Source organism: Lates calcarifer, linkage group LG7_1 (genome assembly GCF_001640805.2).
Source record: "Lates calcarifer isolate ASB-BC8 linkage group LG7_1, TLL_Latcal_v3, whole genome shotgun sequence".
Classification (NCBI taxonomy): domain Eukaryota; kingdom Metazoa; phylum Chordata; class Actinopteri; family Centropomidae; genus Lates; species Lates calcarifer.
In genome coordinates, this window is record NC_066839.1 from 978,803 (window position 1) to 1,004,462 (window position 25,660).

Below are 25,660 nucleotides of genomic sequence, written 5' to 3' on the forward strand. Positions count from 1 at the left end.
ACATTAACACATGACACAAACAGAAATGTCAGATTTCCATCATGTTTTCCACATGGTTTTCCATCGTTTGACATTTGACTGGAGCTCTTTTAATGACCTCATCTCACTGTGTCCTCTTCTTCTTCTGCAGTGGTTTAATACCACCAAGAGTTTCTCCATCAACCAACTTCATATTCACAAAACAGAATGGAAACTTGTGCATTTTCTTTTGCCAGTTTTCTGGAAATTCAGTTAAAATTTGCCCCACATTTGGATGGAAACTTGTCTATTGATTAATCTGTTATAATTCCAATCAATCAAGTCCTTTCTTCTATAAAACATCCAAAAAAATGATGAATAATAAGTGTTCCAAGTTCACAGAGCCCAAGTTGACATCTACAGATTGCTTCTTTAGTTTAACCAATCAACAATAATCTGTTTATAATGATATAAAACAGGGAAAGGCAGTGAATCCTAACAATGCAGAAGTGAGCAACTGTGAGTTTGAGTCACTTATTGAATAACTGACAGTTGTTTTCACACTCCTTCTCTGTCTTCTTTCCAATCGTCTCATCTTTCTTTCTCCAGTTCCTCCTTCCTTTATTCTATCGTCCCGTCTCCTCTGATCTCTTCATTGCTCCCTTTTCTTTTTCACTCCTTTCTCTTCTCACCTTCTTACATTTTGCCTTTCCTGTCCTCAAACATCCTCAGCTCCTTTTCTTTTCAAACCCAGACCTTAAACCTTTTAACTCAGCTCAGAGTAGTTTGACAGTATTTGGGAAAGCTTGAAGACTCAAATATGTCTGCAGAGGTTCTGTGAACCAAACCCAAGTATGGTTGAGGTGAGAGAGTTCCTCTTAACAAGACATCCAGAATCTAATTCAGTAGTTAAGGAGCTTTAGGGGGATCAGGAAAACTTGGGGGCACTGGGACTTTGACTTTAACAAGACACACAGAGCAGAGGCTGACAGTAAAAAGCATCATCTGTGAAGCTGAATGGAGAGTGTGTGGAATGATGCTGCCAAGGTTGACAGTTTGATTCCCACTGGGTTCACCTGTATTAAATATGCACATGGCCATGGAGGAAAAACCTGGTTAGACACATCACTCCTGGCAGTAGGTTAGGAGTTACACTGCCTGTGTTCTTCAGTGGATAATTCAAGGTATGAACACTGTCAGGGTTTATTTCCCACCAGGATGGTGCATGACATCAGACGTACAACTGGAACCTAAAGGGGCTTTTCATCAAAACCTGTAAGCTTTTGTTTGGCTTTGACATTCATGAAAGTGAAATAGACTTAATTACTAATGTCTGCACGATGATAGAAGACCTACAGCTCCTGTATATTTGACATAATCCTCATATAAACAAGTGATGCACTGAGCTCAGTCCACAAACTGCCAGAAGGTGTGAGGAATGGTCGTTACAGTTGACAGACAGAAGAGAGAAATACTTGACAGTCTGCAGAACTGATGGCAGATGGATGATGTATAAATGTGTGCCACTGCTACAGTGGCTGTCGGGAAATAAAACCTCTGAGAGTCTGTTTAAAAAGTAACATCATTGGTTGTTAGCTTCTGTTGGTCCACTGTTCCCCTTTAATACTGATTTGATGATTTTTAGATCAAAAAATAACTTGGTTAAAACCAGTTTGAATCAGTTTGCTTTTGATTTTGAGTTTGATTTTTTTTCTCCTTGGTCCAGAACAAATAAAGCAACAGGTGTGAAAGTGACCATAGATATCTTTCATTTAAATAACTATTTCAATGTAAAACAGGTTTTATCTACAGGACGTCCTGAACTGCAGTGATTAATCAGTGATTACTGGTTAGAGACATCACTGTTTTTAAATGGAGGATATTTTAATTTAGTTCTTAGAAGAAACACCAGTCAACTGTTTTACTGGGCAGTGAATAAGAGAGAGTGCAGCTATTAATAGCGCTCACAGTGAAGGTGTGTTTGTTCTTCCTACCTGGGCAGCCCAGTCCTTGGGAGTCACAGGTGGTGGTGAGAGGTGTGCTGGTGGGCGGGGTGACACCTTTGGGGGTGGGGGGTGGGGGGGAGATAAAGGTTAATCAGTTAAAGTGATCAGGGAACAAGGTTTTAACTTTCAGACATGTTAGAGAGAGAAGCTTCATGAATTCACTGCACAGACTCATTCTGATGCATTCACACAGAGTGGAGGAGGATGCAGCAGAGAACTGTGTTTACAAACTGACAGGAAATATTTGAGTTTAGTTGTTAATTTTCATTTACCTCCATTTCATCATGTCCTAATAACTGACTCTTCCATAATGAAACTTTTTTTACTACAGAAGTAAAAGTTGTTAGAGAGGAATCTCTAACAAATCCTCAACGATAAAATAATAACAATAAATAATATTATGCCATATTAAATTAACTGTGTCAAACACAAGCATTATCTGAGCTTAAATTCTGGCTCTAGTTTTTACAGTAACAGTGACAAACACTCATGCATCCATCCATATTACCCCTTTATCCCAGCATGCACTGGACAAGAGGTGATGTACACCCTGAACTGACGGCCCGTCTGGAAATATGATCATCTGTTTCTCTGAGTGTCTCTCTGGGTGAACATGAATCCCTGGCTCTCCGCCTTCAACAAAGTTTCCCACACTAGTTTTTGATATCCTGCGGATTTTGAATCAATCAGACTGTGTGGGTTGCGGTGGGACACAGATTGGCCGCTCGCAGGAATCAAACGCCTGATGTTTTATTTCAGGGACAGTCTGTCTGACCAACTGCGCGCTGACAGCAGCCAAAAATCGAGCGCTCCTCAAATGCTGAGATGCAGCCTGAGCCCGGCTCCGGCCCACACATACTGTACATTCACAGGCCTTCGGAGGGGGGTGGCATGGTGGGGAGAGAAAGCACAGTTTGTCCACACACACACACAAACAGAAGGAATGTGTGTGACAGAATTATGGCAGCGATCGGAGTGAAAAAGCAGGAATTCAATAATCGTGGATGGCATGTGGTCCAAAAGAGGTGAGGAGGATTGTGCCCAGTCATGATCTACTCCTCTCTCTCTCTTTCCTCCTTTTCCTTCACCTCATCCTTTGTCCTTCTCCTCTTTCGTCTCACTTTTTCTCCCTCATACCTCCCTCTTTTCTCTCTCCTTCAAACATTTATTTTTCTCTTCCTCCCTCCTGTATAATCTTCTTTTTCCTCCACGTTTTTTTTTACTCCTTTCTCTCCTTTCTATATTCACGGTTCTATGTCACTGTTCTTGATCATAAAAAAAAAAATACCTGAGTTATCCTTTAATGTCCCCCCCTGCACAAAACCGGCTCCAAAAAGACCTGGTTTTCCCAGCCTGGTGTGAAAGAGACTAGTATGGACTGACCCAGACCTAATTCCCATCCAACACCTTTGAGATGAAAGACTGAAACCAGAGTGGACTGTTCATGTGTCCACAAACTTTTGGCCATATATTGTATTTTCCTCTGGTCCCCTTGTCTCTCTCTCTCTCTCTCCTCTGGACTCTGCCAGTTCTAAATCTGTTGAACAGCATGTTGTAATCAGGGAAAATGAATGCAGCTTTGTGCAGCTCTGCTGGCTGACTGAGCCCTTTGATGGCAGAAAGCGTTGCCCAGGATGGAGGCAGATCTATCACCAATAATGAGCTGTAATTAATCTAATCATTCAGCTCCAGGTAGAAGACTACATTTCCCTGTCATTACTGTCAAAATATGTACACTACCTGCACCATTTCCATCTTTTTACTGTTATTTTTGCCAAAAAAAGAAAAAAAAAGAGCTAATCATTCACTCACATTAAACCTGTTTGAATTTCAGAGAGACAGAGAATAACGGCAATCAGTAAGAGAAGTCATTCTGTGTCAGCTCAAGTGTTCAAAACGCAAATGGCTGGAAAATAATATAAATACACTTCCCTTTCAGAGTAAATAAAATCATTTTTTCCAGGCAGGATGTTTCCTCTTTATGTCTTTATCAGGGCGTCGCTGTGGTGACAGTAGCTGATGAGCTATAATTAATGTAATGACTCAACACCAGGCAGCACAATAATTCACTGTCATTACTGGAAAAACATGTTTATTATTCACAGCGAGCGAAGCTGTTACAGTTGGCTCGTATTTAGAGGCTGTGAATGTGGTTCACAGTTAAAGTAATATTCTGCAGCGTTTTCATAGAAACTAATGGTTGACACTTGCAATAACAGTGTGGCATTTTAACCAATATTCAGTTCATTAAAGCTTTTCCATCTGCTGTTCCCAACACACAGCGTCTGGACGGGTTTAACTGGGAAAATATCTGCTTCTAGGCTGGCAAACACAGACCAGGATTTAGATTGTCTCTCTGTGGTCTGGACAGGTCATGGATGAATTAAAGGTACCCTGGGGAGTGTTTGACCACTGGTGGGGCTGAGGAGCAGTGTTTCTAAGACTGGGCCCTGTTGAACCTGCACATATCTTTGTTTTAAGACCAGAAAAACACGCTGGCTGCTCTGGGAATGTCAGATTTACAGGATCATTCTGTGTGGTACATCGACAGTATCTAGTTGTAGGTGTTGTGAGTCTCAAGTTGACAGTAAAAGACTTCATTATCTATGTCTGATCTGATCTTAAATTGAATTTGGAGCCAGTTAAAGTTATGAATATTAACACAGGCCATCAGTTAAAAGGGAAATCATGCGAGTCATCTAACTGTCATCAATGCAGCCAGAACACAGAAGTCATCAGAGAAATTGGCCTCTAGCTGTAAAGGTTCAGTTCACCCAAACATATTTTCTCACTGACCCTTTGTGTAACTCTGAACATTGACATTGGATCGATTCTGCAGAACCGATTTCATTCAGCGCCAACATTTTCTAAATTCTTGTTTTCAGCAAATACAGCAACAGCATGGTTAAAGCTAAGGAAAGACTGTGGCTGTGGTTAATACAAAGGCAAACATTAACTTCATTAGTTTCAAACAAAGCCAGTCTGAACATTCACTAAATGTCTCTAAAAGATTAGTCAGATTAAAATACACTGTCCCGCCTCAGTGGTGCTACTTTAGATGTTTTGGTCTGTACCGGAACTCAACCTTCACACAACCCTGACTTATTCTACACTGTTTGAAAGCTCTGAGTCTCCTGATTCAGTCTGTTCAAAGCATTTTAGGATCATATCACATATCACTGCAACAGCTGTGGACACAGAACTAGTTCAGGTTTGAGGCTACGGCCCCAAAGGTTCGACTACAACAAATAGGTTGGGTGAATTATCCTTGGGTTTGTACACTTGTCTTTTAATGGGGTTAAATTAGTCGTATTACGCCAAGCACTGGTTAAAGGTTTAGTGGTTTGATACCTGACATGAACAGGTGGAATTTGGATAAAGACATTGGAAATATTAATTGTCTTATACCCAACAAAGATAAATCTTTGATGGATACTTAAAGGTCAAAGCTGAAGCAAGGGAGTGGGTCTGTAAAGAGTGACGGATGTTTACCACTGACAGCTTGAATCTAACCTGGACGTTTGCTTCCAACCGGTCTGATCATCTGCTTGTGTTTCTGTCACTGTGTTCCCACATTTTAGTTATTAACTGGTTGAGTATGGTGTTATTATTACAGATAGAAATAAGACTCAACTGGTCATAAAGCAGAACTGTCCTTTAAGGGCAGATTAGAGGCAGAGACTGACAGACGCCATCACAAAGTGTGTATGTCCATCTTTACCCTGTGGCATCAACAACAGATGAAAGACAACCTCATACACACACATGTACGAGGCCTCACACAAATGTACGACACACAGGAGGCATGGGAGCACACATGTATATAGAGTATATAAGCTCAGACGAGCCTGTTTTCCCTCCTCACACAGACACACACACTGAGCTCGGCAGGCGTCTGGCGACAGCTCGCTCTCTGCCCGGGCCTCATTACCAGACCAAAGAGGAACATAAAAACGGATTCAAGTGGTCCAGAGCACTTTGGTAGCCTTGTAAAAAGGAAACAGCATTTTGAAGGTATACAAAATCAAACACACCTCTCAGTGTAGAAATGTGATGAGCTGTGGTGCTGGGCCTGGAGATCCATTAATAAAGACTGAGCATGGATTTCATTCTTAATTTCTTCATTAAGTTGTAATTAAAACTGATTTATACACATGAGACTGAATACTGTGGCATACTCTTGGAGTTCAGTCTGTAGATGGTCTGAGAGACACACAGCCACACGTCTTCACTTTCTATCAATAACTAACTTCAGCTGTGACTGAAGCAAACCTTCACCATCGTGACGTCCGAGCAGAAAAAAGCTCACGTGTCATTTTAGAAGGAAACAAGATTCTGTGGTGAAGTTTGAAGAACTTGTTGTCCCTTTATCGGGATTCAGATAAAAATCATCAGCCAATCAGACAAGACTGGAAAACCACAGGTAGTGTGAAGCAGCAGTGTAGTCTGCTGTGTCCTCGACTTAACTGGCTTGAAAACAGGTGGGGTTGAATAACAGGCCCTCTGAGCCTTGTTTTCCATCAATATTTGCTTGTAACAACTGAAGCACGATTAGAAGTTTAGTCGACATATTTTCTGAAGGCTTTGTCAATATTTCACCAAAACCAGTCTTAATTTTGTTCAGTGATCAGTAACATAACAGAATCAGGGACTGTTCCTTTAATGCAGCGTACCCGTGTATATCAGTGCAGCCATGTTGTTTTCTCAACAGCTGCAAAGTATTTTGTGTCCGTTTGTCCTCCCAGTCCGGCCGTTATCTTCTCCTGCTCAGCTCATTCCCCCCAAATTAAAACCTTTCTGAAACATGTGTCTCCAGGTCAGTCAGCAGCAGGAACAGCTGTATAAGCTCCATTAGTGAAGAATGGAAAATGTGAGACCTGAGGCTGTAAAATCATCTGTCAAACACTGCTGGCTTCACCTGTAAACCTCCACGTAAAGAAGGTCTGAAGAGTAGAACACATTTCCCTCATCCTCACAGTGCTGTCCTGCCTCTGTCTGTACGTTCATATACTCTGTGACCTGTGTTTGAACCTCCTGCTCCCACACTCTGCACAAAAACCTGTGAACTGCCAGTGACATCGGATCATTTTTAATCTCTGAAGAACAGACGTCTGTGAACGCGGAGTCAATATTTCACCTTTTGTTTTAAAAACTAATCCTCAGTTTCTGTTTCCTGCTGCTCCCCTGCTGGGATCAATAAGGTTCATCTCATATTCATTTATTACTAATTCTGTCATCAATGCAGCCACACAAGGTTGAGCTGTCACTTGACCTATCATGATATATCTGGAGCTAAAACTAATGATTATTTTCAGTTAAACTAATGAGAAGTTTGATTGTTTACTCTATAAAAGGTTCAAATGCTCATTACAAGTTCCCAGATGTCTTATACACCGAACTCATCCCTCGTTCATCATGGCAGCTGCAGTCACAGTGTTCACTTTACAGTCACATTAAATATAACTGTGAATCTCTAATCTGCTGCAGAGCCTGAACACAGCCACAGCCCTGCAGCTGTCTGAATCTGAGAGGCTGTATCAGGTACAACAGTGTTAATGGACTAAATGAAACACTTCACATACGTTCTGTTCAGAGGCTGCAGAGTTAGCTACAGCGCAGCACTCCTGATATGTTGGTTAGCTGTAACATAGCTCCACCTTCCATTACAGGTTGATTGCTCAGTGACAGCTGATTCCATTTGGTCCTGAACTGGTAAAATATGTGTAAAAGTTGAGTCTTTCATCAGTTTTATTAGCAAAGAGCAAACTTCCAATCTATCAATCTATCTTTCCAAACTTAAGGTTGAGTTTTTATTTATATATTTTTTTAAATAGATCTGACGGTGAAATCAATCAGTTTGAGTTTGAACACATGCTATCAAACACCAAACTTATCAAAGGTTGTGTCTCTATACTGCAGCAGTGACCAGACTCCAGCCTGTCAGCAGGAACTCTGAGGCCACATCGTTACGCAACAAGTAGCTGAGCAGCCTGCAGCACTTTGACAGTCAGAGAATTCTCTGACCTGTCAAAGTGCTGCAGTGCTGTGCAGCAGGATGACACTCTGACTGACACCGCAGACAATGAGCAGCAACGAGCAGCAACGAGCAGAATCAGCCGAACGCTCGATACCCATCAGACCATCTGAACCTGAGAATATGATCAGGACCACAGTGCTGGTGAAGAGCTCAGGACTTCAAACATGGCCGTCAGAAACTAATAGATCCAGATTACCGCACATTCTCCTGCATGCATCATAGCTCAGAAAGCACATTATACAAACCTCCAGGACATACACCACACACACACACACACACAGAACATTAGCAGCGTGTTAGCAGCACTCACCACTAGTTGGCGCAGCAGTAGTTAAGTGAATGCAGTTAGGGTAGCAGACTGTGAAGAGAGGGACAGATTAGTGGAAGTCAGTCAAAACCAAACATCAGTTAATGATGGCCACAAAATGAGAGGGCAGTTACTTACAACAAGGCAAGGTCACACTGTCAATGACACAGTTAATGAATAATGAGCAGAACAGAAGCAATCAGTTATTCAAGCAATCATGTAATAATGTGTTGAACACGGAGGGTCAGTCACTGAGGTCCAGGAATTAAACACATCAAACACAGGCTGTGTAACACGTCACAGTCAAATAAAACCAGTGTTGGTTCTATTTTGTGTCACATCTCGTGTTAGTGTCTCTTCTCCCCAGTACACTGACTAACTACACTGTAAGAAAACAAGACTTCATTCATACCTTGGTTTATAATGTCTCTCTACAGCAGATAACGTTTCATGTGGAGTAAGAGAAGCTAAAGTGAACTGCCTTTGACTGTGTGTGTGTGTGTGTACAAGAGAATCAGGAAACTAAGTGCAGAATCATGCATTTCTTGAAAACCACTGCAGGTCTCTGAGGCATACAAGCATCCACACACACACACACACACACACACACACACACACACACGGAGGGCCGTCATCCACTGGGTACAACGTTGGCATGAATTGGTCTGAAACCACTGTGGCTAACCTCCTGTGGCTACACGCTCATTTACAGCGCTTTTAAATAAGAGGTACTACTCTGTGGACACACACACACTCACACACACAGTGTACTCTTACACTCTCTTTCATGGATAATACTTAAACACGGTGAGAAAACAGTCGATTATATAAACTTGGTTTCAGATTTTAAGTGTGTTTAAAGTGTCTGTGGTCATTTTGTGCACTGACGTATGTGTGTGTGTGTGTGTGTGTGTGTGTGTGTATGCGTGCATAATGCATTTTTGATGCTAATGCACCAGTGAATACTGTGAAAAATCTTGCATTAAATAAGCAGTTTAAATCCATTTAGATGTGTGTGTGTGTGTGTGTGTGTGTGTGTGTGTGTGTTTGCGTGCAGGAATTTCACCGTGAACTCTCGGCGCGTTTTACCGCCAACTGGGTTTTTAGAACAGAGCAGGAGTCAGGATGATGATTGGTCAGCAGCCAAACTGGTTGCTGGAGTCAATTAACTCACCAGCCACAGTCAAAATTGACCAGAATCTGGTTGAAGTCTGGTTGTAATTTTCCACCCTGATAGCAAACAGACTGAAACACTTTGTACCTTAACTTTCTGCACAATACTGTACTGTGTGTGTGTGTGTGTGTGTGTGTGTGTGGTGATGATATCTCACCACAGCAATTTTAAGAAAACAGTTGTGTTTTCTAATGTTTCTGCTTATTTGTATTAACTGTTTTTATTTATTCATTGACTTTATTTGCTTCTAAACATTAGAAACAAATATACAGTAAAGTTTGCTTACTATTTCACAGTTAATAATAACAGGACAGACAGTTTGGAGTGTTCAGATGATAAAAGTTGTTGCTTTAGTCTGGCAATGCGTGTATTTTTCTTATTTTCTTTTCTTTTCCTGTCAGCAAAGGCCACAAAAACACTCAAACCAACAAAGTGTCTCTGAACAGGAACTGTCACATATGTTGGGGACTATTTTCAGTAGTGGATTAATCCACATTTGTTGCCCTGATGAGTGTTAGGTGCAGCAGCAGCAGGGTGGATATTTGCTGTACTCACTGCAGCTGAGTGTGGCGTCGGTCTGGGCCACAGAGGACGGGATGCTCCAGTGGCTGTTGTCCCAGTCGATGATATTCCCCACCGTGTTGCAGGTTAATGCTTCGAGCTGCTGCACTGTCATGACATAATCCCACAGCCGGACGTTATAGATGTTCCCCTCGAAGGCGTGCTGCCCTGAGCACAAACACAGTCACACAGAAATCTTTCAGACATTACCAGTCTCTGAAAGTATTTACTTTAAAATCCTGTGACTGGTCCATAAATCACTGAACGGCTCTGCTGAACCAGTATGAACATGGTGGACCGCTCAGGTTGGACAGTTCAGGATCATAAATATAATTAAAAATTAAACAGTAAAACTCCAAACCCTGACTTACCTCCTAAGCGGAACTGTCCACCAGTTGGCACTGAGTGGCCTACGGAGGCAGAGCAGGTCTTGGACCAGTAGTTTCGACTGAAGTAAACCGCCACTCGGCCGTTTGATGACGTCCAGAGCACACAGAAAGATTTCATGGTAGAAGTGAAGTCACTGGTGGAGATGATGGAGCCGATCGGGCACGACACCCCATCAACGATCATTGTCATGCTGCCTGAATCGGAGCCTAAACTCAGCACCACGTTTCCACTACTGTCATAGTAGGTGAGGAGCCACTCTTTCTGTTCAGGGACCAAGAGAACTCTGTTTGAGTCGGAAAGTTTATTCTTGACCTTTGGGAAGAAATCTGAACTCAAAGGTCCACAATGCTGTTCAAATTATTCAACACCTTCAGATGTCTCATAGATGCAGGATTTAATGTGTTCAGCACTAATACATGTTGGACTTCAGCCCTTTGCCGTATGTGAGTATGGGTGATACCTGTTTATCCTGGGTACGTTCCACCTCAAAGCACAGGGTCAGGTGACTGAGCACAGGTATGGAAACAGAGCTGGCGACCGTGGTGACCTGGTTGTTACCACTGGTTATCTTGACTTTCTGGTTCCTCAGAGCCACAGCGACTAGAAAGGAGAGATGGGAGAAGAGAGGAAAGGTGGAGAGGATGGTGGGAAAGAACAGAAGACAGGAAAGAAGGCAAGAAGAGGAGTAAAGAGAAAGTTAAAGAAAATAGACAGAAGCAGAATGTCAGCAAGAAAAGACAGAGGCAAGGACAAGTTGAAAGAATAAAAAAGAAAGACAAAGAGGAGGTAATGAAGGTAGAAATGTAGAAAACAAGGAATGAAGGAATGAAGACGTGTGAAGACATAAAGAATGCAAATAAAATAAAAACAGAACAAATAAAGAAGTATGAAGAGCATGGACAGAAATGAATAAATAAAGAAGGGGAGGATGCAATGAAGGCAGAGATAGAAAACAAAGAGAACATAAGGTGAGAAAGGAAGCCAGGAGGAAAGAAAGTCATCAAGAAAAATCAAAAGGAAGAGTGAAAATATGAAATCATGAGGGAAAATTAACACAAATCTATTTTTTCATTGATATTTTAACTAACTGTCTAAATCTAAACTTAACTTTAACTGATGCAGCTGATTATCACCTTTTCATTTCAATACAACAGCCTCAGTTTTATATTAACTTTACTTCATAATCTGAATAAACATTTGAACATTGCTGACAAATGGTTTGACTTTTGAGAGCAGTGCACTAACACTGGGTCTGGGGCCCTGAACACACAAATCATCCACAAGCATTAATGAATCAGAGGTTTTGTCTCTCTTGTCACAAAGCTTCTGCCCGCAGAATGACTGTGGCAGAGCTGCAAACTAACAGCCAGGGTGTAATGGAAAAACACTACTCACACACATACAAATACATGGCAAACGTGCATGAGGGCACGTACACACAGATGCACCAAAACACCAAAACCAGATACTGGTGTTAGAGCGGCCAAGTCTTCGTTTGGTAGCTCGATATTCAGACCAGTTGGTGCTGATCCTCTCGCCGTCTGAAGAAACTACCAGTCTCTGTGGTTTCTAACTCAAATTAAAGCTTAAAGTTTGTGATTCTTTTTGGCAACAGAAGGGCTACACAACAGGCTATTAACCAACAAGATAAAAACCACACACACCTCTGATTGACTGACCTTCATCAGTTCAGTTTGAAGTTGTGCTCTTAGAAGTTCAAAGTCCTGACAGCAGGAGGATGCAGTTTTTACTGGTATCATCAGTATCACTTTAACACACCTTTACGCCTGTTTTGTGACAAAATGATCTCAGCTACAACTTTAAACCTCCCAACAGTCAAAATGTGACAGATACATCTGCACCAGTGGTAAATCATCAACGGTCTTGCAGAGTCTATTCTCATTGGGGATGACCATTGATGCTGCTGATGTGCTCACATCTCACCTGACAATCTCACTAAACCAAACTTGGTGACACAACAACAGCTGTGGAATGAAAATTATAACTTATAGTTGAGAGTTCATATCTGACACCAACTGCATCTTGGGATACTTGTCTATTCCAAGTTAAATTTAAACAATTAAAGCTGTAATGCCTAATGTTTCAGCATCAAAAATACTAATTTCCACATCCAGCTGTTACAGAGCGTTATGCTCATACGTGCAGAGTGGTGTTTGTGTCAGTACTCCCTCTCTTTTAGCTCTGTGTTCGGTCTCCACCACCTCCTGAGGGAAATGTCTGGCTCTTTAGCTGCTAAATGCTCAACTATGTTCACCAGCTGCTCTCTAACTGTGTGTCTGCTGAGGCAGCAGTGTACAGGGGGCTTATCGGAGATGTGGATTTGGTCTGTTGTTATGAAAAATATTGATCAGCGTAGCTTTAAAGGAATTATATTCGCCTCTATGTGTGGACCAAAACCCCATGAGATAAACTGAAATAAAACATGCTGGTCAGTCAGAAAAAAGTTTGTTTTCCTTTGTTTTCTGAAACGTTGAGAGATCAGATTTAACTGGGCTATTCAAATTATTCATGTTGTTCTACGTTAAGTTCATCTTTCACCTGCTCTACACCTCAACAGGTAACAGGATCAGAGCAGGTTAAAGCTGAAACATTGTTAATATGTGTCTGAACAGATCCCACACTTGGAGAGCAGGTCTCAGCCTGGACCTACCGTGTTGAAAGCTAACACTGAACCCCTTCTTCTGCACACTGAAGTCAGAGGTAAAGGACAGCTCCATCACGTTCCCCGTCGAGTTTAGCGTCAGCCCGTTGGCCGTCAGACCGCAGAACTTAACATCGGTGCTGCCTGTGTTCACCACAACCTGGTCGTAGATGCAGCCTGGTGCCTCCTCCAGCTCAAAGTCCAGGAAAGAGAGCTGGATGATGAAGCCAGCAGGGGCCTGTATGATCCACTTACAGGACTGTGAATTGGGGTATTTCTTGGGGTAGCAGGGAGACGTGATTTCCCCCTCGGCCTCCGTCAACACCAGGTTACAGTTTGTAGAGCTGCAGCCCAGAACTGGAGGTGATGGTAGGATGATACATTCATGAGCTTTCAGAAAGTTATAACTTCCACTGAAGATGTTAAGGTATGGTAATATCACTCAAAGGAGATGCTAGCAGACGAGGACACAAGGGAACAGGACAAAAGAAGATAAGAGGACAGGGGCCATAAAAAGTGTTAGGAGACAAGACAAGGGGCAATAGATAAAGAAGGTAAACACCTACTATTAGAGGTCAGGAGGCTAGGAAGGAGGTTTCAAGGACAAACACAGTTGAGCTGCTGTAAAGGACATCCTCGTCTATAACTCCAGACTGAGGAGTCGTGGAGATAAGAAGATGAAGAGGATGAAGGACCAAGATTTCAAGAAGGTTACAAGGACCTTAAGGATTCAGGAAACTAAAACTTTATATTTAAAATACCGCACTTCAGGAATCAAGACAAAACAAAGACAAGACGTGACAAGTCGTGCAGTTAGCTTAAGGTTCAGCAGCCCAGAAAAGAATCAATCAATCAATCAATCAGTGAGTCAAATAAATGCAGACTGATTGGATTAGAAAAAGGTGGACTGAAGATGTTCACTTCCACTGAGGCAGCATTGCACCAAATTCAGCAATTGCCAGATCCATTCCCACATTTAGAAGAGTTGGACATCACAAAGAAACAACTGTAGAACTAGAAACCACACACATGCAGGATAAGTTAGATTTGGAAAAAGTCACATTTTTACAGGAGAAACCAAGCAGTCAGATCCTATGTATATTTTTAGAACTGAGAAAAAAGAAAATCCAGGGGAAAAAACGTGTAGTAGATGCAGTTTGGTCAAATTCATCTGTCTAAACTAATTCTCTAAAACTGGAGCTCTGTGAATAATCAAATAGATTTCAAATATATGTGAAAACCTCTGATGGTGAGATGAGGACATACAGAGTGTACAGACCAGTATATTCTGCAGATCAGACTGCATGTACAGTCATATCCTCTTTAAATTCATGTACTGATTCCATAGAGATTCCATATTGTGAAAGGTTGAGTTAATACGGTGCTGTGTTCAGGTTTTTCTCACTGTGACAAACCATGGGTTTCTGGGTAAAAGAAAAAAAGAGATGCACAGCCTCGTCAGCTCCAAGAACTAAATCTCTACAAGCATCATAAACACACATAATAGCTCGGTTTGTCAGGGACACTAACCCACTGCCGGTGATCGAGTTGGATTCATTTATGATTTTTCACTTGAAACATAAAACGTGTTAGCCCTCATCATTCTCAACAACAGCTGGAAAGACGAGCTGCCCCTCACAAAAAATAATAACAGACAAGAGCTGAAATGGAAAGTGGAAAGAATGGTTCGTCTCTCTCGCTCGGGGTAACAATGGCCTCCGTTGATCTCAGGCTCGGCCTTCGCCACGGCCAAAACCACAGCCAACGCACTGGAAACGTCAGAAACACCAGTGTGTGTGGTGTGTGTGTGTGTGTGTGTGTTTTAACCCTTACTTACTCCAAGAAAAGCTGTGACAAGTGTCACATTTGTCAGCAACACCTTCATCCACATTCAGCAGCGACTGAAGGCTCAGTGCCTTGCTCATGGGCATGCAGACAGAAGCTAATGAAGGTTTCAAATTACACTTTGAAACTGATGTTTATTACTTCTCAGCTCCTGTTTCTCCCCATGTTTGGGAACAATTTGTAATGCTGCTGTCTCACATTAAAATAACACGACTGGTTAATTTGTTTGTGTTATTTTGTGACTTCCAGTGGTGGAAGGATTCAGAACCTTTCCATAAGGACTGTGTTCTGCTCAGTAAAATTCCTGTTTTTGTCAATGGAGTCTGGTAGTGATACTGAAGGGGGTTTCAGCTTCTGTTAGACTTTATCTGCAGCACACTAAGGTCTTTAACTGCCAAACACGACCCAAAGGTTGAATGTGATCGATGAGCATTTTGATCAAAGTAGATTATTTAATTTGAATAGTTTCTTGAGCCCTGAAAATGTGAAACTCCCAAGAAATAAAAACAACAGATTTGGAAGAAGTCATAAATCTTGAGTAGTAGAAATTTTTTCATCTCTTCTTTCCAATCTTTATTTATCCAGTTATCCTTCGATCCCCTGGGTTTAGTTTGCTCTGTTGCCTTCTCACACTGTGGTGGTTGGATTTATTGGTTATCAAAGATTTTCTTTTTTCTATGACTATGGATCTCCTGCCATCCTCCATGGAAAACTCTTCAAAGCCTCCTTCAAACTTGCGTTTCTAGATTTTCAGTGGAGTCTTGCTGTAATTTAGAATCCGATACTTGAATCTGAAGAGTTTATGAACAGAGACAGAACTGAGAGCAGGACCAGCTGAGCCACAGTTCTACTGACACTGCCGTGATCAGCATAAACAAACAGGAGGCTTTCTGAGCTGACAACTGAACACAACAAACACACAGTAGATTCAAGTCGAATCCTTTTCCACTGCCTGAGAGTGTACAGTACAGTGTGTGTGGGTGTGTGTGTGAGAGAGAGAGACTCAGCTGCCGTTAAAGTTGCTCAGCATGAAATTTCAGGAACATTTGGACGCAACATCAAAAAGCAACAAACTCCTTTTTCCCACTGATGGAAAAACTAGAAGCAGCCGCACAATTCACATACCTCCCTCCCTCGCTCGCTCCCTCGCTCTCTCTCTTTCCCAGCACTATTTAAGACACACACACACACACACACACACACACACACACACACACACAATGAGACACAGGAGTGCTTCACCTCTCTCTTGGGGAGTGTTGACTTCTCTTGGACTACCCCTCCATCTCTCCTGATCCACTGATTTCATTCAGCTTGTAGAGTAGGTAGCTTTGTTTCTCTCTCTCTCTCTCTCTCTCTCTCTGTGTGTGTGTGTGTGTGTGTGTGTGTGTTTAGCAGCCACACAATCCATCTCCCAAAAAGCCTAAAAGCTGCCTCTCAAGTTTCTGGTAGCACAACCTCGCGTTTCTCTTTATCCTCTGATCTGCAGTCCGGCTCTGGAAGCTGTGGAGCTGTGAACCTTTGACCTGGTGGATCAACAGAAGCAGATCTGAGCAGAGGTGACGCTCTGATCCTCAGGAGGAAACACTGTCCTCACCTGTCATCAGCCGTGCCGCCCTAACAACGGCTGCTTCATCAGGTACATCTGTTCATCTGCTCAGCCAATCACATGGCAGCAACTCAGTGGCTTTAGACGCACAGACCTGCTGAAGCTCCTCCCTCCTCAGCAGAGATCTGACCCAGGGCGAAGCAGTTAGAGTTGTATAAAAGGAGAAGGTGAAGCCGTCCTGAATCAACTGTCAGCGCTGGCTGTTTGGATCCTGTGGTCATTCACCACACAGACTCTCTGCAGGTGAACTTGACACTTAGTCAGCAAACCAAACATCCTCAGCTGAATCCGATTCCTCACGGCTCCGGCTGCGGAGGAAACGCTCCTGCTCCTGGCACACTGGGAACCATTGTAGACCCAGAACACCACCCTGTATCCCCACTTATCCTGCATCTGTCCTGCATTACTACTGAACACAGTGGCAGCCAGACCCCCCCTCATCTGTCCTCCATCAGCCACTGAAGAAGAAGAACACTGTTTCTATAACATTATACAGTGAAAGCAAATCGCCGCTTTGCAATGCAAATCACTTCACTTCACAGTTTCCTCTGTTCTGCATTAAAATCTGAGGGTTTTCCTCTCAGGAAGAATCACAGCCTGCAGCAGATCAAAGAGGAGGGATGATGGAGGGTGACAGAACAACTACACTCAGGACAGGGAGGACACACAGCACACTAAGGTCTGTCAGTATGAACCTACACACAACATCTCTGCTCATATTTGATTTAAACTTTTAAATCAAATATGTTTCGAGCTCAAACATCATGAAGTTTAAAATCTGATTCTGGCCTGAAGATAAGTTTCACTCTTTTACTGTCGATCCTGATGTTAAAGGAACAGGCTGACACACACACACACACACACACAGATCATTAAAGTCTTCCTCCTCTCTCTAACTGTGCTGACATTTCTCTGAGCAGCTGATAAAAACACCTGATAGATAAACACAGGTGACAGGTGAGGAGTGAGTGTGTGTGTGTGTGTGTGTGTGTTGACCAATCAAGAGGAAGGAATAACAGCAGAGAGGAAGTCCACTGATGCAAATACGACTGACTGATAACCACGAGTGGGAAATAACAGGAGAGACTGGTTCAGTGATCAGAGTCAGAACTTCACGGAGACTAACTCCTCCTGTCTGATGGATCCTCACTCCTCGTATGCTAACAATGCTAACAATGCTAACACACTGGTTTTTAGCAGGTACACTGTTCACTGTCATATTCACTTAGTAATTAGCATTAAATCCAAAGTACAGCTGAGTGTCAGAGTCGACATAAACGCAGCTCTGTGAATAAATAAAAGTTCAGTCTGCTCATAATCTGAGGTTTCATTACACCTCCTGTAAATAAATTCAATTTCATTCAATTTGACTTGGCCTTGATTTCTGCTTCAATTCAATTAACACACACACACAAAGTGAAATTTATACCAGAGGAAACACTAAACACACACACTGTCAGGGCCATGAAATATTAACATCTCTAATTAATTCCTCAACGCTGCAGAAATCTTCAGCGACGAGCCGCCGCCCTCACGCTGCCAAAACCAAGCTGCCACCTAAATGTGAACGTGTGTGTCTGTGCCAACAGTAATCTGCAGTCATTACACACACACACACACACACACACACACAGTTAATGATTCCTCCTGCTGCAGGAAAAGACTGAGACGTTAACAGAGAAGTTTCTGTCTCTTCATTAGCTCCTGGTCCATCAGAGCATCCTCTTCATCACAGAGAGAAGGGGAAGTCGTAAAGTTTTATATCGGCTCTGATGAGTTACAGCCAGAGAGGAGGTGAACCTGAACGCACCTCTGAGTGTGTTTATTACAGAGGTAACAACACACAGGAGGAGGAGGAGAGGAGACAAGGAGAGGAGACAAGGAGAGGAGACAAGGAGAATGATAAGAAACCAGAAGAAAGGAGAAGAGAGGAGAGGAAACAGGCAGAAAGAGAAGGAGAGAATATGAGAGTGTAAGAAAGAGAAAAATGGGGAAGAGAAAAGGATGGAGAGGCGAGTAAAGGGGAAGAAAAGAGAGGAAAGGAAACAAGGGGAGGAATGTAGAACAGAGGGAAGTGAGAAAGAGAAATTTAAGGTGGAGGGAAGGAAGGAAGAAACAGGACAGGAAATGAGAGGGAAGAAAAACAAAAGGAGAAGAGAGGAAAGAAGACAGAAAAGCATGAGACGGCAAAGGAAAGGAAACATGATGGAGAGTAGAGGAGAGGAAGAAAGGAGACATAGGCAGTCTGTGTGTGTGTGTGTGTGTGTGTGTGTGTGTGTGTGTGTGTGATTCCTTCGACAGAGACGAACCAGGTTTAGACTCTGATTTCGTGTCTTGAGGCTGAAGCTCAACCTTTAATCTCAGGCTGAAAAACATGCACTTAATATGAAATGCTACTCGCTAATGTCACATTATTCAGTTTAGTGAAATGAATCTTTGCAGCAGAAATCAGCAACAGGACACAACATGAAGGGAAGCGTGAGAGAAAAAAAGAGTGATGGAAGGAAAACAGCTGCAGGCTGTGGAAACTTCACCAAACCTTCAGATGAAGAAGAAAAAAGGCTCCTCCAGTCTGAAATATACTCAGCTGGAATATCTGCTGTTAAATCCAGAACGTATAGAGTGTGTCGTAGAAGGAAACAGTGGACTAACACTTTGTTGACTCATCCACCTCCTCCCTACAAACACTGTGACTCCTCACAGGTCGACTGTTTTTATCGATGTAACGTTTTATTTTAAATGAGCTAATCAGACCTGATGACTCTGATCAGGAGGAGGGACTCGGCCGATGATCTTTTAGTGTGAACCCTGCTTAACTCAAAGATGACTGAAGATAAAAACCACAAACAAGAAAGAACGAAGGCAGCAACACTGAATCATTTAGTCGACAATAAATATCAGTGCACAGAACAAAAACATAGAGGCTAACAGCACGTTTCAATATGCATCATGTTTATATCGACAAGTCTTCAGACGTTACAGAGAAACATTTCTACTGGAGATAACTGTCGTCTATAGGAGTCAAAACATCAGTGAGTAATCTGTGCCCCATTTCTGACCAAACTCCCTCACTGACAAATAACTACTGAGCACAGATGACTCACCAAACACTGTTTCTCTTCTTAGACTTCAGAGTGTGTGTGTGTGTGTGTGTGTGTGTGTGTGTGTGCATGGCTGTTTAGTGAGAGGTGAGATCAGGTTGGGCGCAGGCTACTGGGATGGCCTGCTGTTTTATAAGCTCCTGTGTGTGTGTGTGTGTGTGTGTGTGTGTGTGTGTTTGCGTCACCCTCCAAAATTTCCTGACACCTAAAAATAAAAAATCCAACACAACCAGCTTCATACAAACAACACGTCGCTCTAATTATCAACATTTATTTAATGTGTGAAACACGTCAACGAGTTCAGAGGCCGAGGCTAATGACCAGAGTGTGTGTGTGTGTGTGTGTGTGTCAGAAACTGTGTGACTGTGTCTCTTCACCTTTTCTAGTTGCAGACTTTACTAAGTTGAAGCCTTCGTCCCACCTCAGCTGCGGCTGAAGAACAGTTATGAAACTACATCAGTGTTTTAAATCTGAATTTTGAGGCTCTCTGTTATTTGAATCCAGAGGCAGTGAGACATGTTCACAACAAGCTTTGATGGAGCAGCAGATATACTGATTCACAGAAGGCTGACTGAGCTCTTTTTGTAATAACCACCCTGCTGGGGAACTGTTTAACCACAAGCTTCCACTACTGGCCACTGTGACCATTTCTCAACAGCACGGCTGCAACTAATGACCACGTTCACAAACAATAAATCATTTTTAACTGGCTGATTGTTTGGTTTTTAAATTGGCAAAAGTTATTACCAGCACTGGTGACGATGTCTTGAAACTGCTTAATGGATAACTCTGGTATTTTTGAACCTGGGTCTTATTTCCATGTTTTAAATGTGTAAATGACTGACAGGGACAAAACTCTTAGGAACTGTTGCAGTACTGATCGAGAACAGTTAACCAGGCCACAGTAAACAGCTGCTGTAATATAATCCAACGGACGATCGTCCACGTCAAAGTCCGTCCACTAAAGTTCTTGTTTTGTCTCTGACAGACTCAGATTGTTCTTCTCAGTGTCTGACAGCATGATGATAGGATTCCTACAGAGACAGAGCTTTTTATTAAAGAGGAAGATCCTTTTAGTTTAACCAGAAACATCTCTATATATCTCTACCAGACTCCATTGACAAAAACAGGGATTTAACAGAGCAGAACACAGGAGCTGCTGTAGCGGGGAACGTATTATTCACCAATGATGTTGTTCTGCACAGATACTGTAGACTCCTATAGACATGAAGACACACAGAGCTGTTTTCTGCCACACTCAATAACAAAACAACTTCAAACTAAATGTAGGAAAAAGCAGATCACTGCCGTCAGCATTCTCCCAATTCTCTAAAAAAAAATTTAACACGATACCAGGAACTGGAGAGGAAAGAAGGAATGATGAATGGACTGCTGTCATGTGGCAGCACATGAGAGAGTAACTGTCTAATTGAACCTCAGATAAATCATCACAAACATGCCACTAAGCTTCAGGCTCATGAGAAACAACAGACTTCCTGCCTCTTAGTATCTGAAGTTGTGAACGAGCTCATCTCGTTCTCTTCTCTTTGGACTGATTTCCTCAGAAATCTCACAGCTTCCTCTCACATGCCTAACATCATGGTACACATCCTGAATCTGACATAAATCTTTTAAATTTCACACTAAATCCTCGATGTTCCTTTGGCTGAACAAGGTCATGGGGAACAGTCCAAAGCTTCAGGTGTGGGAACACAAGTGGACTTTATATTCAGAGTATTTGCCATAGGTTAGTGCATTCATTACTTCTGGTTTATAAAAGGGAGAAAACAAAGGGTTTTATAAAATGTACAAATGAGAAAGGGAACAATAAAGATCCTTGTCAAGTGCTGACGAGCTGAAAAGTGTTTGAAACGTTCACTGAGGACTGGAGAAGCTGCTCAGTACTTTCATCCATCTTTTTAAAAATATGGACCAATTCAAACAGGGTGAAGGAGTTTGACAAAGAAGAGAAAGGACTTGCTTATCCGGTCCAACACTGTTTGGCTGACTGAGGTTTATAATGATGTAATGGCCTGGTGTTTTTGGAAAGCTGTGCATCTACTTAGCTGCACTTCTACAGTTACACATGAAGATCGCCACCAGACATCGAGCAAACACAGCTCCTCTCTGGTTCTACATTTAGTCCGTCACCCTCTCTCTATAGCCCCTATTCAACAGGACAGCTGCTAAAATGAAAAGAAGTGAGTGATGAAATGTTGGGATGAGCCAGCTGCTGCTGCGTCTGAGGCTGAAAACGCTGATGAAATGAATAAGTTTGTTTCCTGCAGCAGTTCCCACACAGAACATTGAAACCATCCCAGACGAGAACCCCGACATGTGGGTACACTGCTCTGTCAGAGGCAGCGCCGGACGACAACCCAAACTGCTGTTCATTTACCCGTCTGACTGAGACGCCAAAATAAAAGCCTTTTGTTTTCCAGCTGACGTGGGAGACAGGAGGCTGGCTCTGCTGCAGTTCTGGCACCGTGGCTTTTTTAAAAAGAGGCAGTCAGGGTGTAGAGGAGTGTGGATACGATCCTTCAAGGCAGATTTACAGCAGAGTCCGACCTGGCTTGGTGGGTTTCCATCTTATTGTCAGGCAAGAACATCAGTCAGACTGTTCTGAAACCTTTCCTATAACCGCTGTGGTAAGGTTAGGGTCAGTACAGCTCAGGTTTAACAGAAAAAAAAATAGTCTGAGATGTTACACAGACTGGTCTCCCACAAGAAAGTGAGACATGCGACACACCCAACTACCACCTGGACGTCTTGACCTTAGCACTGGACAGAAAATGATGAGGTTCAGAATCGTATATTAGGAGCATAATGATTCTCAAACTGAGGCTGAAGCTGTGATCCAAACATCCACAACCACACCCTCACATGAACTCAGCAGTCATACAGTCGTCTCGAGTTGTGCAATGACATGAACACTCACACGTCTTACCCAACTCTACCCAGAGCCTGCTGAGGCTGCAGATTCAGCCCTTCTGTAACCCTGAACAGAATGAGCTGGTAAAGAGAATAAATGCACGACTGTCTCAGAGCTCATCTTCATCATCGCTCTGCTTCACAATCCACCGCTGTGAGGCACAAAGAGCTCAGTTAGATGGTCTTAAAAAGATTAATTAAGTTGTTCTCACAACTGAAATCTTTCTAAAACTGTGCAGAGACAAGATCACAACTTCAGAATAATGAGAGTAAAATATATTTCCAGTAAAACCATCCCAGTCTCTCTTTGACAGTTTGAACATCTTCACTTGGATCATTCAACATAGAGAACCAATCAGTGTTTCTGTTCCTGTACAGACACTTATTTTAGGATCTGTCTTTTTTCATATCTGATACATTTCTAAGAAGTTCCTCATTTCCCGTTTTACTGTTGAGAACTAACATCAGTACAGTCTGATATTCAAATTTCACACTGGCTTTCATGGAAGTTAGGAGCCCTCTTATCAGGAGAAACTCACAATTAGTCCAACAGTGGGATTATATTCAGCAAACCTTTAAAGATGCAAAGGTCAAACGTTCTAACAGAGTGTGAAAGAAATCGTTCATGTGACCCTGAAATGAGGAAGTCTATCACCAGGACAGAAGACACGAGAGGGAATCATAAAAAAGGTTTTTAAAATACTTGAACTTTGTCCTTCTTCTCCATCCGGCACCGAGCAGCTCTCAGTGTGCTGCTGGTATTTCAGCTGTGGGTCAAGGAGCTCGGTGATACTTTACCTGATATTCTTCAGCAACACAAAGATACTAAAAATACCCTCTCTGCCTCTTTCAGACACTAATCCTGTAGATTAGTCAGCTTCCATCAACCTGCCCTTCTCTGTTTTCAACTCTCCGTCCTTTCTAGCGTTTCTCTCACATTCTTTTACTTGCATTCCTCTCTCCTCCCTCATTCATTCCTCTTTCTCCTTCAGCCCTTTTATTGTTTCTCTGCTGCTCTCTTTCTTGATCCCTTCCTTTGCTTTCCCTCCCTCCTCTCTACCAGCTGAATACAGCGTTATCCACACGCTGTGTACACTGACTTCTACCAAATCAAGGTGCAGCAGCCTGATGATGAAGTGTAGGAATGTCTCTGTGGTCGATGTCTGTCTGCAGCACAAAGAAATCAGACGCTTTGTGAATATTAAACCAACTTTAAGGAGCTGGTAAAGGATCTTCAAATTACAAACGAGACAAAACCTCAAAGAGCTCTTTGAAGGTTTTCTTAACAAACTGAAACAGTTTCTTCAGGGATTTTCTCTCCAGAGACACAATATACAACTCTGATAAATGCTCAGTTAGCCACAGGTTTTTACTCCATCGTTTCAGTATCAGGATAACAGGTTTCATCTGGATAACACGACTCAGCAGGATCAGACTCCACAACATAAACCCAATAACAGCTCAAAACTAGTTCAGACAACCTGTCCTCCAACAACGCCTGAAGACAGACGTGTTCGAGGAAAGTCCCCAATATCGGATCGAACTTTCCCTGATTCTGACGTCAGACACTCTTCAGTGATCTGACAGGGCGAGCGTCAGGAATGTAAATGAGCTTCAGGCGTGTACGTCCCAACAAAAACACAAGCATGTCAGCGTGATCAATGACGCTGACCCACAGGAACACAGAGCACAGTTCAACGTAGAGAGGTGGTTCATCAATCATCTCATTTCAGTTAACCTGGAACCATCCGTCGGTCTCCCTCTGGACACGAGCATCTTACCAAATTACAACAACACCTCTGGCTGCAGCATCACCCTCTGTCTCACCCACACTCTCACCCTCTCTGTTGGGAGGAAAAAGACAGAACCTGCCTTCACCCTGAACACAACACTGCAGAGGAATCTCAGGTTAAAACATAGTGGTGTGCAGAGTTTGTTACTGAGTGAACCAGAGGGAGGAACTGAATTCTCCCTCTCTCTGTCTCTCTCCAGGTGAACGCTGACTCACGCTCCCAGGTGTTCGTACTCCTCCCTCTCCTCATCCTCCTGTCTTTCACTAGGAGATAATTGAGAGTGGCATCCAAGGGAGGAGGAGGTGAAAGACTGAAGAGAGGAGGAGAGGATTGATCAAGGGGAAGAGAAGAGAGAGGAGGTGAGCAGGCAGCAGAGAAAAGAAAAGGACTGAGAGGAAAATAAAAGGAGAGGGAATGAGCTAAAGCTCTGATACATATTGTCCTAGATGAAAGCTGAAAGACGTTCACGAAGAGAGAGTCCAACCACAAGTGGGCCGAGGGTTTGCTGAGAGATGATGACCAAAGACGAGAAGAGGAACCAGGACTGAAGATTAAAGAGCAGTGGAAGAGGACACGAGGAGAAAACTCAGGAAAAGAAAACTGAAGGAAAAAAAAGGCAAAGGTGACAAGAAAATGAGAGATGAAGGGAGGAGGACAGTCTGGCTGATAAGCTCCAGCACACACCCACATAACGTTATGAAATATGTATGGACAGACCGTCCTCTGCCCTCTCTCTCTCTGTCTACAGCAGGTCTCTCACCCTCTCTCAGGAGGAGTGACGTTAGGGAGGAGGATGGGACAGTTTCTGTTGATTCCACCACAAATTAAATGTCACTTCATCATGAAAATGTGGCGCTGCAGATGAGATTTTAATCATTAGCTGATGACAACAGTGTCACACAGTCTCTCTCTGTCTGTCGTCTAATCCACAGTATTGGACATTTAAACAGAGTGCAGTGACGTATCAGGACACACCGGTCTTTTTTCTCACGTTATATCGGCTGCGTTACACTGACGATTAATAACCACATATGGAAAATTAAGGCTTGCAGTAATTCCTCCTGGTCTACATGGAGTCAGCTGTAATTAAGATTCAGCTTGTTGAAAAGTTGGTGTCAACAACTTATGAGTTATAGTTCCCAGTAGTGGATGATATTCACTCTCAGACGGAGCCGTGCCCAAAACAAGAAAACAAATCACAACTAATCAGACATTTACCACAAGAATGTCATTACTGTGATGGTCAGAGTTCAGCTGAACCAATAACTGCAGCTCACTGAGAATGA

General features: G+C 42.7%; 1 protein-coding gene across 11 annotated transcripts in view; it reads right to left on the reverse strand.

Annotated features, from left to right (window-relative positions):
• The window catches only part of adgrg6 (adhesion G protein-coupled receptor G6), a 79,475-nt gene that overhangs the window by 40,859 nt on the left and 12,956 nt on the right, over window positions 1-25,660 (reverse strand). For 7 of the 11 annotated variants that reach the window (XM_018674603.2, XM_051071604.1, XM_051071605.1 and 4 more), the window contains exons 3-8: window positions 13,105-13,452; window positions 10,894-11,033; window positions 10,415-10,694; window positions 10,038-10,211; window positions 8,312-8,359; window positions 1,953-2,018 (exon numbers count right to left, since the gene is read on the reverse strand). In XM_018674603.2, the coding sequence (XP_018530119.1) occupies window positions 1,953-2,018; window positions 8,312-8,359; window positions 10,038-10,211; window positions 10,415-10,694; window positions 10,894-11,033; window positions 13,105-13,452 (1,056 nt within the window). The remainder of the gene's footprint in view (window positions 1-1,952; window positions 2,019-8,311; window positions 8,360-10,037; window positions 10,212-10,414; window positions 10,695-10,893; window positions 11,034-13,104; window positions 13,453-25,660) is intronic. The other 4 variants (XM_018674604.2, XM_051071606.1, XM_018674611.2 and 1 more) reach the window with 2 other exon arrangements.